This window comes from Linepithema humile, chromosome 5, assembly GCF_040581485.1.
Source record: "Linepithema humile isolate Giens D197 chromosome 5, Lhum_UNIL_v1.0, whole genome shotgun sequence".
NCBI classification, from domain to species: Eukaryota; Metazoa; Arthropoda; class Insecta; order Hymenoptera; family Formicidae; genus Linepithema; species Linepithema humile.
In genome coordinates this window covers 16867197-16882889 of record NC_090132.1, presented here as the reverse complement: position 1 = coordinate 16882889, position 15693 = coordinate 16867197, and the positions used below count along the sequence as shown (strand labels likewise).

At 35.3% G+C, this 15693-nt stretch overlaps 1 protein-coding gene across 13 annotated transcripts in view; it reads right to left on the bottom strand.

Annotated features, from left to right (window-relative positions):
* mtd (mustard) overlaps positions 1-15693 on the bottom strand; it is a 123772-nt gene that overhangs the window by 34949 nt on the left and 73130 nt on the right. For 8 of the 13 annotated variants that reach the window (XM_012362320.2, XM_067355889.1, XM_012362318.2 and 5 more), the window contains 3 exons: positions 14914-14982; positions 13586-13692; positions 5080-5168 (listed from right to left, as the gene is read on the bottom strand). In XM_012362320.2, coding sequence (XP_012217743.1) covers positions 5080-5168; positions 13586-13692; positions 14914-14982 — 265 coding nt within the window. Of the gene's footprint in view, positions 1-5079; positions 5169-8414; positions 8877-9976; positions 10428-13585; positions 13693-14913; positions 14983-15693 lie in introns of those variants that run through there. The other 5 variants (XM_012362323.2, XM_067355890.1, XM_012362312.2 and 2 more) reach the window with 3 other exon arrangements.

Genomic DNA, 15693 nt, shown 5'->3' with positions numbered 1-15693 from the left:
ACAAGAAACGTAATTTTTCGAGAGAATTGCTTTCCTCGCGCGTCTAACGCTTTTCACGCGCGTCTCGTTCAAACAACGAAAAAATGTCATCTCTCACGTTTGTTACGCCACGCGATTCGCAGCGTTTTAATTAAATAATTAAAATTGTTTTTAGCTGGATAATTAAAATCAAGAATGGAAAATAAATAAAAAATTATTCCAATCCGCGGTTCCCTTTTGTTAGCAAAAATGTCTGCTATATTTCTATTAGATATAAAACATTTCAAAGCGCTAAAAAACAATGTACTAATTAATAAAAAAAAATAGTAAAATGTACTAATTAGTAGAAAATTTTGTTTTTAAATTAATTTAAAAACAAAATTTTCCTTTTTCCCCATTTTTCCAGCTCGCATCTGTGCTTGCGAGCATATTTAGAGAAAGATGTAGAACACGACGCTGAGAGGATAATAAAATCTCCGTTACTCCTTGAGCGCGCACCTGAGCTTTCTCCGGTGTGTGTTTCCTTGCGCGTACGCGCCCGCAATAATGTGCATTAGCCGATTTGCATAAGCCGGTAGAAATTGCGCGCTCAAGAGTATCGGACGATGGAAAATTGAATTCCTGGAAAAAGAGCCTTGTTGAGACTTGGCTCATGTCCGCTTGTGCGGTATGTCTTTTATGCAAATTCGTAACGCAACGACCTGTAACCCGGGCGTTGCGACAATAACCGCTTCGATGCTACACGACTCGGCTATTTGTCGCGATCGCTTTCGCGCGCGGACAAAAGCGCGCGCCAAGAGGTGGGAAGGATCGACATAATTCGATTAAAAAGTTCGTCTCCTCGCGAGGCGGATGCTAATCTCACCGTCGGGGGTCCGCCATTTTCCGCGAACGCCGGCGGAAAATAGGGTTTCCGACGCTTAAAACGCGATTTATGTCCCACCGGGAAATTCGTTAATTATTCCGCGACACTTCAAGCCTCTCTCCAATTGCGCGTTGTCTACCGCTTCCCCAGTGCACTCGTAATTCCATTAGTCGCCGTGACACAGGAATCTTGCATTGCTATTATCATTTTTCAGTGAAGTTCTCGGGAGCTTAAGCCATTCGCTCGAGCAATTAAGCCGTTTATTTCCAAAGCGCATTTCAAGTCTATAATTTTTAAGAGCTTATGTCACATTGCCGTTTTTATTATTTCAAACAGTTCCTGAGCGCGATATTTATGATTTTCCCGACATATTTCTTGAAATTCTCAATCGCTAAAATAATTATCTAATTTTAATGTAATTCTAATCAATGTGTTGTTTCACATTTTCATCTTATTTAATATTAAATTTTTAATAAATTAAATATATTTGCTTCCGTTAAGATAAAATCTATCAGAAATTATTCAAAACAAGTATATTTTCAAAGCACGTCATGCATAATTTTTAATTGCTTATAATTTACAAGCTGTTGATTAAAAACCACATCCGCGTAATTTTAACACAATTATCATTATTTATTTTCAGATATTTTCCATCTACATAAAAGAGTGTTCTATTTCTTAAATTATTCTTCAAACAAATGGAACAGAATGCGGATATGGCTTTCGCTTGAGAACCTGCTTTCGACATTCTGGAGCGGGACAAGGATAGGATAATCGAGATTAGACGAGTGATAGAGAAAGCCGTTCAAGGCCCCACCTTTTCTCACTTGCGTCCCATTAGCGGTGCGGTCGAACAAGAAAAAGAGCGGCCATTCCTTCGGCAGAGATTAGACGCGTGGGCGGCGGGGAGAGGGCAAAAAAAAGAGAGAGATCGATTAAAACAAAAACAAAAAGCGAGAACCGCGGTGATGAAGCTGGCAAAGAAAAAGCTGTCGACGACGCGGGCGAGAGAAGAGAGAGAGAGAGGGATGTTTTCTGAAACCGTGAAGAGCAAGGTGTGCGCGGGGTAGCCATTGTTTCAGTTTCCGTGTCTTTTAGCTACAGCTTTATAATCTTCATCTTCGTTTTCGTCGAACGAGAGCTGCCGTCGACCATAAAAGACCTCTCACGAGAGAGAAGCCCCCCCCGTTGTCCCTATTTTTCTGCTCCTCTCTCGAGCACGCTGATCTCCCGCATCCATCTGCGCATCTCTAAAGCCGAGAGACTGCCTTTGACAATGCGCTGTCGCATCGCTGCATCCTTGCACATCCCGCAAAATGCGATAAAAAGGAAATAATCTCCTCGACAAATGCAATTAATTTTCAGCGTTAAAGTTAATATTTTACCACCGAAATCAATATCTCGCGTGAAACTTTTCGTTCAAATTTGCCTGCAGTTCGTTACGTACGAGCTACGTAACACATCGCGCAATTAATTCAGAATTAAATATTATCTATAACATTTTCATAATCCACATTTTAGCAGTTCTTAGTACGCTGGTGCAATTCCGCGATAATTTTGATTAAGAAATTTCAGTTGGAAACTGTTATGTACTTCCAAGTAAGAAAATTTGCTTAAATACTTTATTAAGTTAGGCGAGAGAGCAGAAATGCGTTTCCGCAAACTCTTCAGACAATTTCTTCGCAGCTAATTCTTTGTATTACGACAACTTTGGGTAAAACATTAATACAAAGATAAAAGTTTTTGAGATATTTCCGATTGAAAGCCGTTGCGAAGAAATCGATAAGCACAAAGTTGCGAATTGTCGTTGCTTAATATAACTGATTGTAGCGAGCATCATTAAGGTCAAGGAAAGATAAGAGGTATTATCACAAATTACGGACGTTAATCGATCCGCGAGGTGCAAAGGCGGTTGAAACGGACGGCATAAGCTGGCCTGTAATAGAGAGCAGGGATTGCAGACTGCGATTCTACTGTAATTATTGGGACACAGGGATTACGCTACAGCCATAGTGTAATTTCGCTGCCGCCAAACGGGATAACGCCAGCAGCTACCGAAACTGGTGGAACACGACCCATCAACAGATCAACATTAATGGAATTGCGAACGTGCGTCGTTGAAATTATACGTATAATCACGCGTATAAGCACGTAGAAAGATCATTAATTCTCAATTTCTAATCCTAAAAATCTCTACAATAATTAAAATAAATTGTTTTTTATACTGATACATTGTATTGATACAAAATTAATTAGATATTTTAAAAATCGTATCACATCGAGTTAATAGAAGACAAATTACGTGAGTATATTTAAACAATAATTTCCTTCATTTATTGAAATATTGAGTAATTAGAATTTTGGAGAATTTATCAAAATACCAATAAAAAATCTCTCTTTAGCTGAAATAAAATTAAATAACTAGTCACAATCTTTTGCTCAAGAGAAAGATCCGAGATTTTCATTAAAATTGCGGAATCAAATGAAATGCGCTATGATGGTATCAAGCTAGACCAAGCTGGACCCTTGCAAAGTTCCGCCGCTTTGCTCTATGCGCTCCGAAGGGAACCAGGAAGTGCAGCTTGTGCAACAACTCCATTTCCTCATCGGATAAATGTCGCACGGACTTGCGCTCCCTGGAGCGAACCTTTCACGAGCGTCGCATTAGGGAGACGTTAGGGTTAAAGCGAGATGGAAGAATGCTTTCTTCCTGGAGTGCAATTCAGACGAGAAATTTCCCTCGAGGTTTATACATCGCAAAATCGGCGTTCGCGAGCGCGATTTAATAATTACACAATGAATAACAATCAAAGTATAGCAATCACCACTAACAAAAAAAAAAGAATGAGAAAAATATGAAGATAAAAAAATTATATCAAATTTGTTATCTATAATTGTTTGTATGTGAAGAACATAAAAAGAGATTCGAGAGATCCACATCGTTTAAAAAAAAAAAAAAAATACAATTTCTTTGAGCGAAAAAAGCTGAAGCCCTGAACGCATTACTAAAAGGTTTCAAAAGATCGAAATTCAAGTCATTCGATACAAAGTATTCCGAACTGTGCGCGAATCTTCGCCGCTCTAGAATTCACGGGTGCCGCCCCGTGTCACCTCGTGCTTTCAAAGTTCCGAAGAGCGGATAGCGAGCGGTCTTCGCGAACTCGCGGCGCTCTTTCGCCACGAATGCGACCTGTCGGGGCAGAAACTATTTCGTTAACGAGGATCTGCAAACGCCGGTTCTGAGCGCGCGGTAAAGTAATTGGAATTCATAGCAAAGTGTTTCGCGTGAAGAAACGAGCACGAGTGAACTACAGTATGTATACTTAAACGATAAACTGATAATATATGCGGTCAAACTACTGATAACTATTGATAATACTGCGGTCAAGCTCTTTTTACATGGGTAAGATTTCGTTCTTTAATATTTCTTTAGAACGTTTTCAATAACTTTACTCGCGTTGCCTCGAGGTTTGTACATCGCAAATTCGGCGTTCGCGAGAGCGATTTAATAATTACACAATGAATAACAATCAAAGTATAGCAATCACCACTAACAAAAAAAAAAGAATAAAAAAAATATGAATGCTATCGTTAAGGTTCTCCGAATTTTTTCAAAATGTTTTCAATCAATGCAAAATTATGCCCAAGTTCCGCTGCATCAATTTTATACGTTTAACGTTAAAAAATATAACAGAGCAGTATTTTTTATCGTAAATATTTTTGTCAAAAATATAAAAAAACGGACAATTATACGATTATTCATGGTCACATAATAGTTCAAGAACGTGCTGCGTCAGAGAATTTCAGCTCACGTACTGGAAATTGTGTCCTTCGAAAAATTCATATTGCGCAACACTTGCCACTCCACTACAATCTCTCATTAATTTATTCATTGGTTCATCGACCCGACTCATCGTAGATTCGATAGATTGCTTTTTTTATAGACCTTTAATAAATACCTACAAATAAAATTTCAAAATCCCATTCGGAATCCTCAAGTATCTTTCTCTTTAAAACGACAACGTAACAGTTAGATACGTTACATGTGTTTGAACTGGAAGGATAACGGATATTTATGCATCCGAGCAAAGGTTACATTCGTTCTCCTTGGCAACTAATCGTCTTGTCTCGACACTCGATTGCTCGTAGAAATGATGCAAATGCATCACCGCATATCAGAGCTTAATATGCGCTCAATTATGGCGCTTATCATGCATATAGATATAGACACTTACCGCGTAGGCAATAGTGTTGATGGGCTGTGAGACGCGACCATGCTTCTTCTCCTGTGTCGTGGAGCCATCTTTGCTCTCGTTATCGGAATCTGTGCAGAAAAAGCAGATTTTGTTACGTTACGCTCTTACATGTTGATAAACAAAGTGACTCTGATATAATATGCGCAAGTATATATCTTAAATAACATCACTGCGTATAGATATCTCTGTCGCATAAATGTATTATGCATGACTAATAAATGGTTTTGCTTATAAAAATTACTTAATAGTCTTGTACGACAGTCGGAATTCAAGTCACTTTAATTTAATAAGTAGAGAGAAAGAGATTAAAAGAAATATATATAGTGATAAAAATATTTGGTTGAAATATGCTTAACCAAATCTATTTATTCTAAACAAATATCTTTGTCAGCAACATTTTTTTCCTACAATTCCTTTTCTTGATATAACGACAGAAAATATTAACAAAAAACAAGTTTTATTAATTTAAACAAAAATGTTCTGTCGTATTAATTTTCCTTTATTAATTTTAAAATCTTTTACTGAAAATTTTACTGAAAATTTTACTGAAAATTTTCTAACTAAATTATTTAGTCAAAATAACAAAATGTAAAAATTATTTTAGCAAAAATAACTAAATCTTTTATAACATAAAATAAAATATTTGGTTGCTAAAAGCCTTCAACTACAAAATTTTATTAAAAACACTAAACTTTTTTTCCTAGTATATGTCGTACTTTTTAATTCAAATAATTTTTAAACAATTAATGATAGAAATAATGTGTTATATATTGTTATATGATATATAACATCTATTAACAATTGAATCGCATAACGTAATAAAAATAAAAAATTACTTTGCTGAAATGCATACAAATAACACAAAAATAATATACGCTATTATTTTAAATCCGCTTTATATGACCTAGAATTCGTAACAGAATTCGAGATACAAATCTATTTATAATTTTATACGCAATGTAATATAAAAAATCATTTAAAAGTAAAAATACACACATATACAGGATATTTTTGATTTCACTAATAATATGAATATTTGAATTCTGTAAATATTTTTTATATTACCAGATAAAATCATAAATTTCTACTTCCAAATGTCGAATTATAGATTATCTAAAGTGATCTTTATCAGATCTTTGTATATGAAAATCAATAATCGATATCGACGCTCATTTATGAGGAAAAGAGAAAAATAATCATGATACGAATTGTATCCTCGTAAAAATAAGTAACGGTAAAATTTCATTTTTACGCCCCGCCTGTCTGATTGTCTTACTCATCGTTAGTATGAGCGATCAACACAGCGACTGCATAGGCGATAAATGATAAACGAAGTATTTAGTAAGCACGTGACGACTTACACAAAAGCTATTCCGAGAGTTGAACTTGATGCGCGCTAAATTAACGCGGTTAATCATTGTCAATTTAAACATTCGCTCGGTATCGTCGGACATCAGGAAGATCTTATTTCAAAATGTGGACGATAAAAAGGCGAAAAATATAATAACACGTTGCCTTTGAAATGCATTGTGATGTAATGTAATGTATCTTATCGTTTCATGAAGATAAGCGAATCAATATTCTCTCGATTAAAAGCACGAAGGCAACGCGAAAAATTTCTGAAAAGTCGTTATTCAAAAATATGTATTTATTAAAAAAAATTCAAGAAATAATTTATTTTTCTATATTGTTATCATATTTCTCCCAACAATCAAGCTACTTTTCGGTGTCTCGAAAAAACATTTTTCAGTTGTGAAATTATGCAGTTATGCAGTAGCGGTAAGTTTGTCGTCATTAGAAAAGCGCCTTATTACATCCTCTATACAACCCAGATCTTCTCAAATCTTCTTTTAATGGTCCAAATGCATGGTAATCTCATGGCACAAGGTCTGCGAAGGAGATATGGCAAGATGCTTTTACTAATGATGTCAGCTGCGATACATAAACTGAGTAATTTTCCAACTAAAAAAATTTTTTCTCGAGACATCGAAAAACTACTGGATCTTGCTGAAAGAAATGTGTTGAAAAGCATGGTGGTTATGTAGAAATATAAATTATTCCAATTTTTATAACACATGTTTTTTAATATCGACTTTTTGGAAACGTATTTTCAGAATTTTCGCATGGTATTCGTTTATTATATAATTTTGCATTGTGATTCCAAATTTAATTACCAGCGGCCATTATTCTGAAAAATGCAATGCTAACAATGTTGATTAAAAAAACTCAATATTGCTAGCAATGAATCCAACAACACTTCCTTATTTTAACTATACATTATAGCATTAATTATTTTAAAGCAAAACGTGGAGTCTGGAATACAGCGTTTCATTGAATAATATTATTTCTCTCTTATTTTGAAAAATAAGTCTAAATAATTACATACTTCGCAAACGTGTAATCAGTACAATTACAAGAGTTATTAAAAGTGCCAATGTCAAGTTACTCATACATTGTAATTGAATGACTACGCCGTCCCGACGGATTCGTCCCGTCGAGGGGATAATAGATTTTCTCTATTGTATTCCACGAGTGAGCGTGACAAGAGTAACGTAGAGTCTCGCGATGGGCAATCTGAAAGGTTTGTTTTTCTCCGTGGCCTTCGATAAATGATTCAGACACTTTGTTCAATTTCAGCAGACATTCAATTCATGCCGTTGCACAATAATCTCGGAGATGATTACAGAGGAACGTCATTTTATCTTCCGACACGACGACGCGACGCGTGGACTTGACACTTTTATAGATTTGCATATTTCATCGTATCTAGCGTGTCGCAGGCGGCGCAAATGTAATTTCAATTCACACGTGCGAAACTAATTAATATTGATCGAAATCGTGGTTGGAAACATAAGCCGGAACATAGGGCTTCCGAAATATAAAGGGAAATAAAATGTTAATTTTAGAAATAAAATTTTAATTTTCTTCGAAATAAAATTTTACTTTTCTTCGAAATAAAATCTTTCTCTATTCGAATCAGCTAGCAGTAAAAATATCAAGCGAAATAAAAAACAAGTCATTAAATATTATCACTTAAAATAACAGAGGTCAATAAATAATTAATTTTTCTGATAAAAATGCTAATCAACTGAGAAAATTAATTAATTTACATTTTAAACGACGAAAAAGTAAAGGTTGAAAAAGATTACCTTCAAAACTGTAAAATGCGAGGATGTGCTACAGAAAATTAAAGCTAATGAAATTTGCTGCGCGAAAAAGCACGAGAAACGCATGGAATATCTTGAATATCTCGTGCACATATTCATTTAAAAACATTTTCCGCTACACTTTTCCCACATTCTCTGTACTTGTACCTGAGGTGTACTCCAAGTTGCTCAAGAAGAGCTGCGAATCTCCTTGCGCCACATAATACACGACGTAGTCGTGGAACTCCTTCTCGTAAATATGAATGTTGTTTGGCTCGTAGTCCCACTGCGAGCTCATCGGAACGTCAAATTCCATTGTCGACATGCTCGAGTCAAAACATCGTCGCATTTCTCGCCTCTTTTAGAATCGCGGGAAAAAGCTCGACACTGTTTGTCACTTAATTTGTTCGCCTGAACGCGTTTAATATTTCGCACACATCGACTAATCAATGCCAGTAAAATTATATACTGTAAATTATTGCACTGTTTCCGTAATTATAAAGCAACAGTAGGAACCAAAGCAGAATTTAAATTACAGATGTGTAAAAGGAATGTAATGTGTACAGGACTTCGCTACTTCTCGAGTAAGCCGATGTTTACACATGTAGAGATCTACCAATTAGATAATACCTGATAACATTATTATGTTAGAAATACATTATTCCTATTATCAACAAATTTTGCATAACTTATGTTACCAGCAAAGGAAATATAAATTTGATCTTTATGATTAATTGTAGGAAATTATATAAAAAATATAGCAATTATTTTCAATAATAAAAAAAAAATAAATCTTAATAAATAAAAAGCTATTCAATATTTAACGATTTATTCAATTTCTCGTGAGTTTTATCTACAATCAAGAAAATACTCAGTAGTCACAGCACTCTAACTACAAAATATAAAGATATATACTAATTTCATAAAAACATCTTTAGAAGAATTAAAATATACATAAGAATAAAACGATAATTCATAAAGAGCTTTGTTATCTTTGTTAATAAATGCATGAAGCAAATATATTTTTATTTTCTAAAAATGGAAATTGTTAATACCATATTATTTAAAGGCTAAACACTTTATCAGCTAACATATAAAAAAATTACTAAAAGTTAATCATCTTAGTCTATTAAAAAAAAAGTTTTTATAAGATTAAACTATTATTGAGCGTCTCAAATCTTTCGACATTCAAAGTTTCAGACGCGGAACACTTTCTCTCGCTGACACGGCCGACCTTGTCACTGACGAGATGCAAAAAACTCACGTTTTATTGTGCAAAACCGGCTTTGCTAAAACTTATTTACGTAATAGACCAAATGCGCACAATAATTGGCAAAAAATTGGTAGACTTAAAATTGTAAACAAAATTTTATTAAATATTAAATTAACTCATTGTGAGAGTTACATAATAATAAATTTTAATTTTTTAAATATCTTGATTGTAGATAAATTATTTGCCTTCTAATTAATATTTTCATATACTTTATAATGAAAGAGTTCAATTAAAAACAATTCCGTGCTTTGTATTTTAAATATAAAATTGTAAAATATATTTTATAATGCAGCTAAAAAATTATTAGCTCATTTTTCTCATCATATAATTTACATAATTTAAAATATAAAAAATTAAAAATTTTTAATTTAACAGTTTGAATAATAAACCTTAATTTAAAGTTTTAATTAATCAATGGATTCACAAGAACTTATTCGAAACTTGTTTCAAAAATCACCTAAGGCCGAGATCGTCGTTGCATGTTCGAATCGTTATCACGGTCGTTTCGAAAAACACACTCGCGAAATAAGCAAGCATAGAGTAAGTATAGAGTGAACCGACGGCGTCCGATGATAAAAACGTACTGAGCATACTGTTCGGCACAAACGGTAACACTTATCGCGTAATACAGGCGAAGTAAGAATTCTGTATTAGCGTTTTATGATCCCACGATCTTCGGAGCGAGAAACAGACGTCGGCGAGAAACGTCCGCGACAGAAACTGCGCGAAAGGTGTCACGATCACGTGAATAATTAACGCGCGCGTATTTGTAAGCCGCCGAATGTCGGCGATTGGCTGCCTGTACCAACGATTGCGACAAACCGCGTCCGGAGTGATACCGACATTGACGGATACACGACACAGACACGTTGCGATTTACGAATGCTACGACGGATTGTGGCTACGACGACTCCGACCACTCCGACTGCCCGCGTAACTAATCGCCATCAGCCATGATGAATCAGACTGACGTCACTCTTGGCGGGACTATTCGATCGCACTCCTTATCGATGCCACGATAAATGGCGCGGCAATTAATTACGAGATTAAACCCTGGATATTCCTGGAATGAGAGACCGACGCCGATCCGATCAATGATATCGCGAATGGTCAAACCACTTTGCGAAATTCCCGCAAATCAATATTTATGATAAACATTTGTATATAAGAAACGTTATCATAATTGATGGTATTATCGCAATAAATTATATAAAAAGAGTTTATTAATAACCAGACTAGATTACGATAAAGTAGTTGTGACTAATAATCCTATTTTTGTCAATCAATCGAGTTGTCGCAATATATATCTATACTTCTTATTACGTAACAAATATAAATTTTAATGTTTTAAAGAATTATTTAAATAATTATTTTCATGTGATAAAAATATTCAGTATATATATATATGTTAGTTGCTGCATATAATGAATAAACTATTGAGCTGTGACAAATGTATGAATAAAAAGAAACATAACTTTACGTTAATTTTAAAAGTAAACATAAATATTGAATAATTTATAATATATTAATAATTATTTTACGAAATAAATTGCTATAGACAACAAATTTTTTTTCAATAATAAACATTGTTATTTTTAATCACTAACATAATTATTATTAATATTTTTTATTACATGTAAGCTTCTAGGCCTTCTTCCTTTTTTTTTCCTCTAATACAAAACGAATATTAGACTATAAAAATAGGAACACACCGCTAGATTTATTCGTCAATTGATTATTTCCAGCTGTACAATGTCATTTACGTTTAAAACTATTAACACGTAGATATTTATTTTGCTCAGTCACAGAAAACAGGTTCTTCAGGAATTTAACGACAGAGAGGAAGACACAAGGCAGAATTTAAATACGCCGAGGTTAAGGCTACGGTCATATATTCGAGGTTTATAAATCACGACAGATGTTTGTTAATGCGAATAAGTTTCCGCTAGTTTATTTCTTCCTTGTCACGCTTTCCGGTTTTGCCACTTCCGAGAAACTTTCATAGCTTCGCTTGTTCGCGCGGTTGATATCCATGCACGGTATAATCAGAAATAAACGTTTGCACAGCCTATGCGCAACCAGTGTTGCTGCAATGTAAACAGTCGCACATGTGCACATATACGTGAGAATCCCAATAAAAACGTCAATGTAATCGACAGTTTGCATCGCGTTCGGGATATCGCTCATATCGCTCTCAATTTTTTTCTCCCTTTTTTTTCAACGATTTTTGCTGGAATAATCGTTTCAAAGAGACGAGGGGAATAAAGAACATATAGGCAACTACGTGTAGTCGATAATAATATTAAACCATTAACGAAATTAAGTGATTAAATTAAATGATCACGTAAATATAATTTAATGATAAATGTGTTTACCTCAAATATTGTTATAATCGTGCTGTGTGATTTAATTAATAACAAATAAATTATAACAATGAGTAAATTATGTTTATCAATAATAATAACAAGAAAGTTCATGGTAAAAATTATACTCCGAGATTCATTTAATTAATAATATATTGCGAGCGCTGTAACTTCAAGCGTGCGAAGCTAGATTGGCGACCGGATTATTTCTCAGACGTGTAATTCTGCAAACGGCTGGCGCAGGTAATGAGATAAATCTCGAGCGATAGTTGGAAACAATTGTCCCTTGGCGAACCCTCGGCTCCCATTAAAGCTTCACCCGCGAGCGCGCGCGCGCACGAGCATATGCACGGCGAATGATTTAAATGTTCGCGCTGGTATCTGGGTTATTCACGTGTTTGAAGCGGATTTAATAAACTGCTTGTGGGGCTATCGAGACAGAATCTAAATTTTCGTGGCAATTTCCGTATACATGAAATATTAAGCGCAATACGATGACGCTAATGGCGACGTGAGGCGCTGCTCTCAAGTCCATTTGCTATTGAATAAATGCAAAAATTATGAAAATGATACCATCCTCATATTGGAATAAACGATAACAATCCGATAATAATAATTAAGCCCTAATTTAGTTCTCTATACTACAAAATCACATTTTCTCTTATGATGCTTTTTTACGCAGCATTTATTACGAAAATAAAAATACATTAGATATCTATTACGCTGGTAATTACTTTGAAATTAGCTAGCGAATACGATAAGAAATTTCTATAATGATTATGACACTCGTTCAAAAATTAATCTAACGACCCGCCTGACATAAAGCAAGCCTATAAATTATGCATTGTTCTTGAATTATTCACGCCGGTGAAAAAATTGTCCGCGGATGATGACATACGCGATTGTTTCGCCACTTGCCCGTAATCCCGTTGATCTCTCGCGACCAGATCTGCGTTCTGTTCGTCGAAACGCTGCTTCATTAATTACTACACCACTTTATCCTTAATCTTGCGCGTCAATTAGTCTTCATTAAGCTCCACGCCGCGTTGGTATTGGTAACGCGCGTCGATTCGAGGTATGCGCGAGATAGGGCGATCGATCACACGTGGCACTTGTGCCACTTTGGGAAAGTAAGTCAATGTAACTCGCTCGAGTAAGGTTGCGCGCGGCTGACTCGTCGAAACAGCACGGGAACAGCCCGAGACCTTCGTCTGGTCTACATCGCGTCGTCGTCACGGTCAACCACTCCAATTCGCCAGTGCACAGAGTCAGAGACGCCGTCCGGAATTTCCGCGTCGGATATATCGCGGATCTACACGCGACATTGAATACGAATATCGGGTTTTAAACGATTTTCGATAGCACAGTCCACTGCGCCGAAATGCGAAAAGGACACGTGTCATAAAATGACATATCTTTCAAGGGCGGAAAAAAGCTGTCGCAGTTCTTCAATATTAAATCTATCGTGCAGTAATGACAGATAAAATTTGGATATTTATGCCACAACTCTCAAATTCGATACACAGTATTTTTCCAGATGAATTGTAATTGATTTTTTCATGATCGAGAAAGAGTAATTTGTATCTTTTCTGAAGTTATTGGTTCCCGTCGTTACAGTAATACTACACGGAAGCCATAGCTTGATAATTTTTAAAATAATCAATAATTCAATTATAAATAAATAAATGATAATATATTCTCACCTTTTGAGAGCTTATCCACAGATTCGAAGCGTCCTTCAACTTTATTCCGCAGAGCATCCAAATCGAAGGGTGCCGTGAATCCATGATCCACGCTACGGCTCTTGCTCCTGTAATAGAATAAACGTGATCGTTAATTAACTTCGCTCTCGTTAATATCCCGAGCTCGTTGCGTAACAAATTTGATTAAGCAGAGCGAAATCTGCAGAAATAGGTCGGAAGAGATAGAATAAAACGAGAATGACTTTACGGAGATGTAGGCACTCTATGTCATTTTTTCAAAATTAATTTTAAATTTCCATAAATTTTAATTTCCGCAAAACGATAAGAATTGACTTATAAAATTTGCCTTAATTCTTCAGGAACAATTAAAATTATCTACACACAACAATTGAAATAATCTAAAGCGTTTTAAACGAATTTAATAGAGGGACAAATGCGCAAGAAATTAGTGTGGTGAAAAGATATCTCTATTTGCAGTTTACATCGTTAAAATAAAATCAAGCCGCTAAGCTCATTCAGAAATAAAATTGAGTGCTCACTCGTCGACTTATTCTTGCAGAATGTATTGTGGGGCGTACGCGGGTAGACGCTAATAGTTTGACGCTCACTATTTGTATGAACGTTCAGGTGCTAGAGACAATTTCACCGAGCCATAACAAAACGTAATTTCACGATGCAACGAACCATGCAACGTGCGGGTTACCTCCATAAGTCGAGCGGTCTCTATGGACGCGTGGCCAATGAAGATAAAGCCCGGTAAAATCTCTGCGAACAACGCGACACACGGGCGTGAAAAAAAGTCGAACGTGAATGAAAAAGTCGGTGAATGAACCAGCGTTGTGTGATAATAGCGACTCATTCGTCGAATCGACGAGCAACATTCCAGCCGTATGTTTTCCTTCAAGACAGTCCCCTCCTTTGATATTTATGGAGGAAACAAATTCGTTTCACAAATGCGCTTTCCAGAAACACGCGGTCTATTTTAACAGGCGTCGAGAGATATAGTGCGTATCGGACGGGTGTTATCACTTTCATATAAACGTTTCTTTTGCGTTCGTCTTATTGCTGAACTTACAATCAACGGAAAAGATATGTTCTCAAACAACATTGCTAAGACTTTTCCACTCGTATTATCATGCGTGATTTATATAGGACTTCAAATGTGTATTTCTACACAAAATATACGCGAGAGAACTATAACTACGTTATAATCTAAACATCAACGACAACGTGGAATTACAATTATTTATAATACTAGGATTACATAATGTACAAGCTCGAAAAAAAGAAATAAATGAAATGACGGTGAGTGCATGTGCTGTACTTACCTGTAATACGACGCTGAGAGATTTTCTGTTGATTTCGAGGTTGTGACATCCTGAGACATTCGCCTGGACCTGAGATGCAACAAACAATCCAAAACAAGAGCGGTGAGAACACATGCAATCTACGTGCGCAGGAGCTTAAAAAAATCAAATTGTAGTAAAATTAAAAGAAAAATTTGCCTGTACTTGGAAAGTGATTTCTAGCTGGAAAACAATCTGCTCTAAAATAATGAAGGTATTTTAACCTTTTGTAGAATTTAGTAAACGCGCTTGACATTTAATTTGCGATATAAAGCATGCAATTTGTCAATGACATAGCGTGTTTTCCACAGTTTTGCAAAATAAATTTAATCTGCACGTCATATGAGCTCGTGAATTTTTATTTCTGTAATTTTCACTGACATATTTAATAATTTGAGATTTCTTCTCATTCATAAAAAATTAAAAAGTATTAATTCAATAACAATTTTGTTTAATATTTATTTTCGAAAAACGTATCTTTGATGTGTCTTCGATTTTGAAATCTCTTTCCAGCGTACGCAGAAACTGTCAAATTAAATTTTTAAAAAAGGCACGAATCGTATAGAAAGCATTTGCTATGAAAACTCGCAACTAAAAATAAAATTCTCAAAAAACTAAATTGAATTAATCGTAAGAAAAAAAAAAAAAAATATCGTTCGATAGACGCATTGCAGCATTCCGTTGGATGCACATGCACAGAGCTTTGTTATGCGTCGCAATTCGTGCTGCGACGAGCGCAAACTATTTACGCTGCGCGCGTAA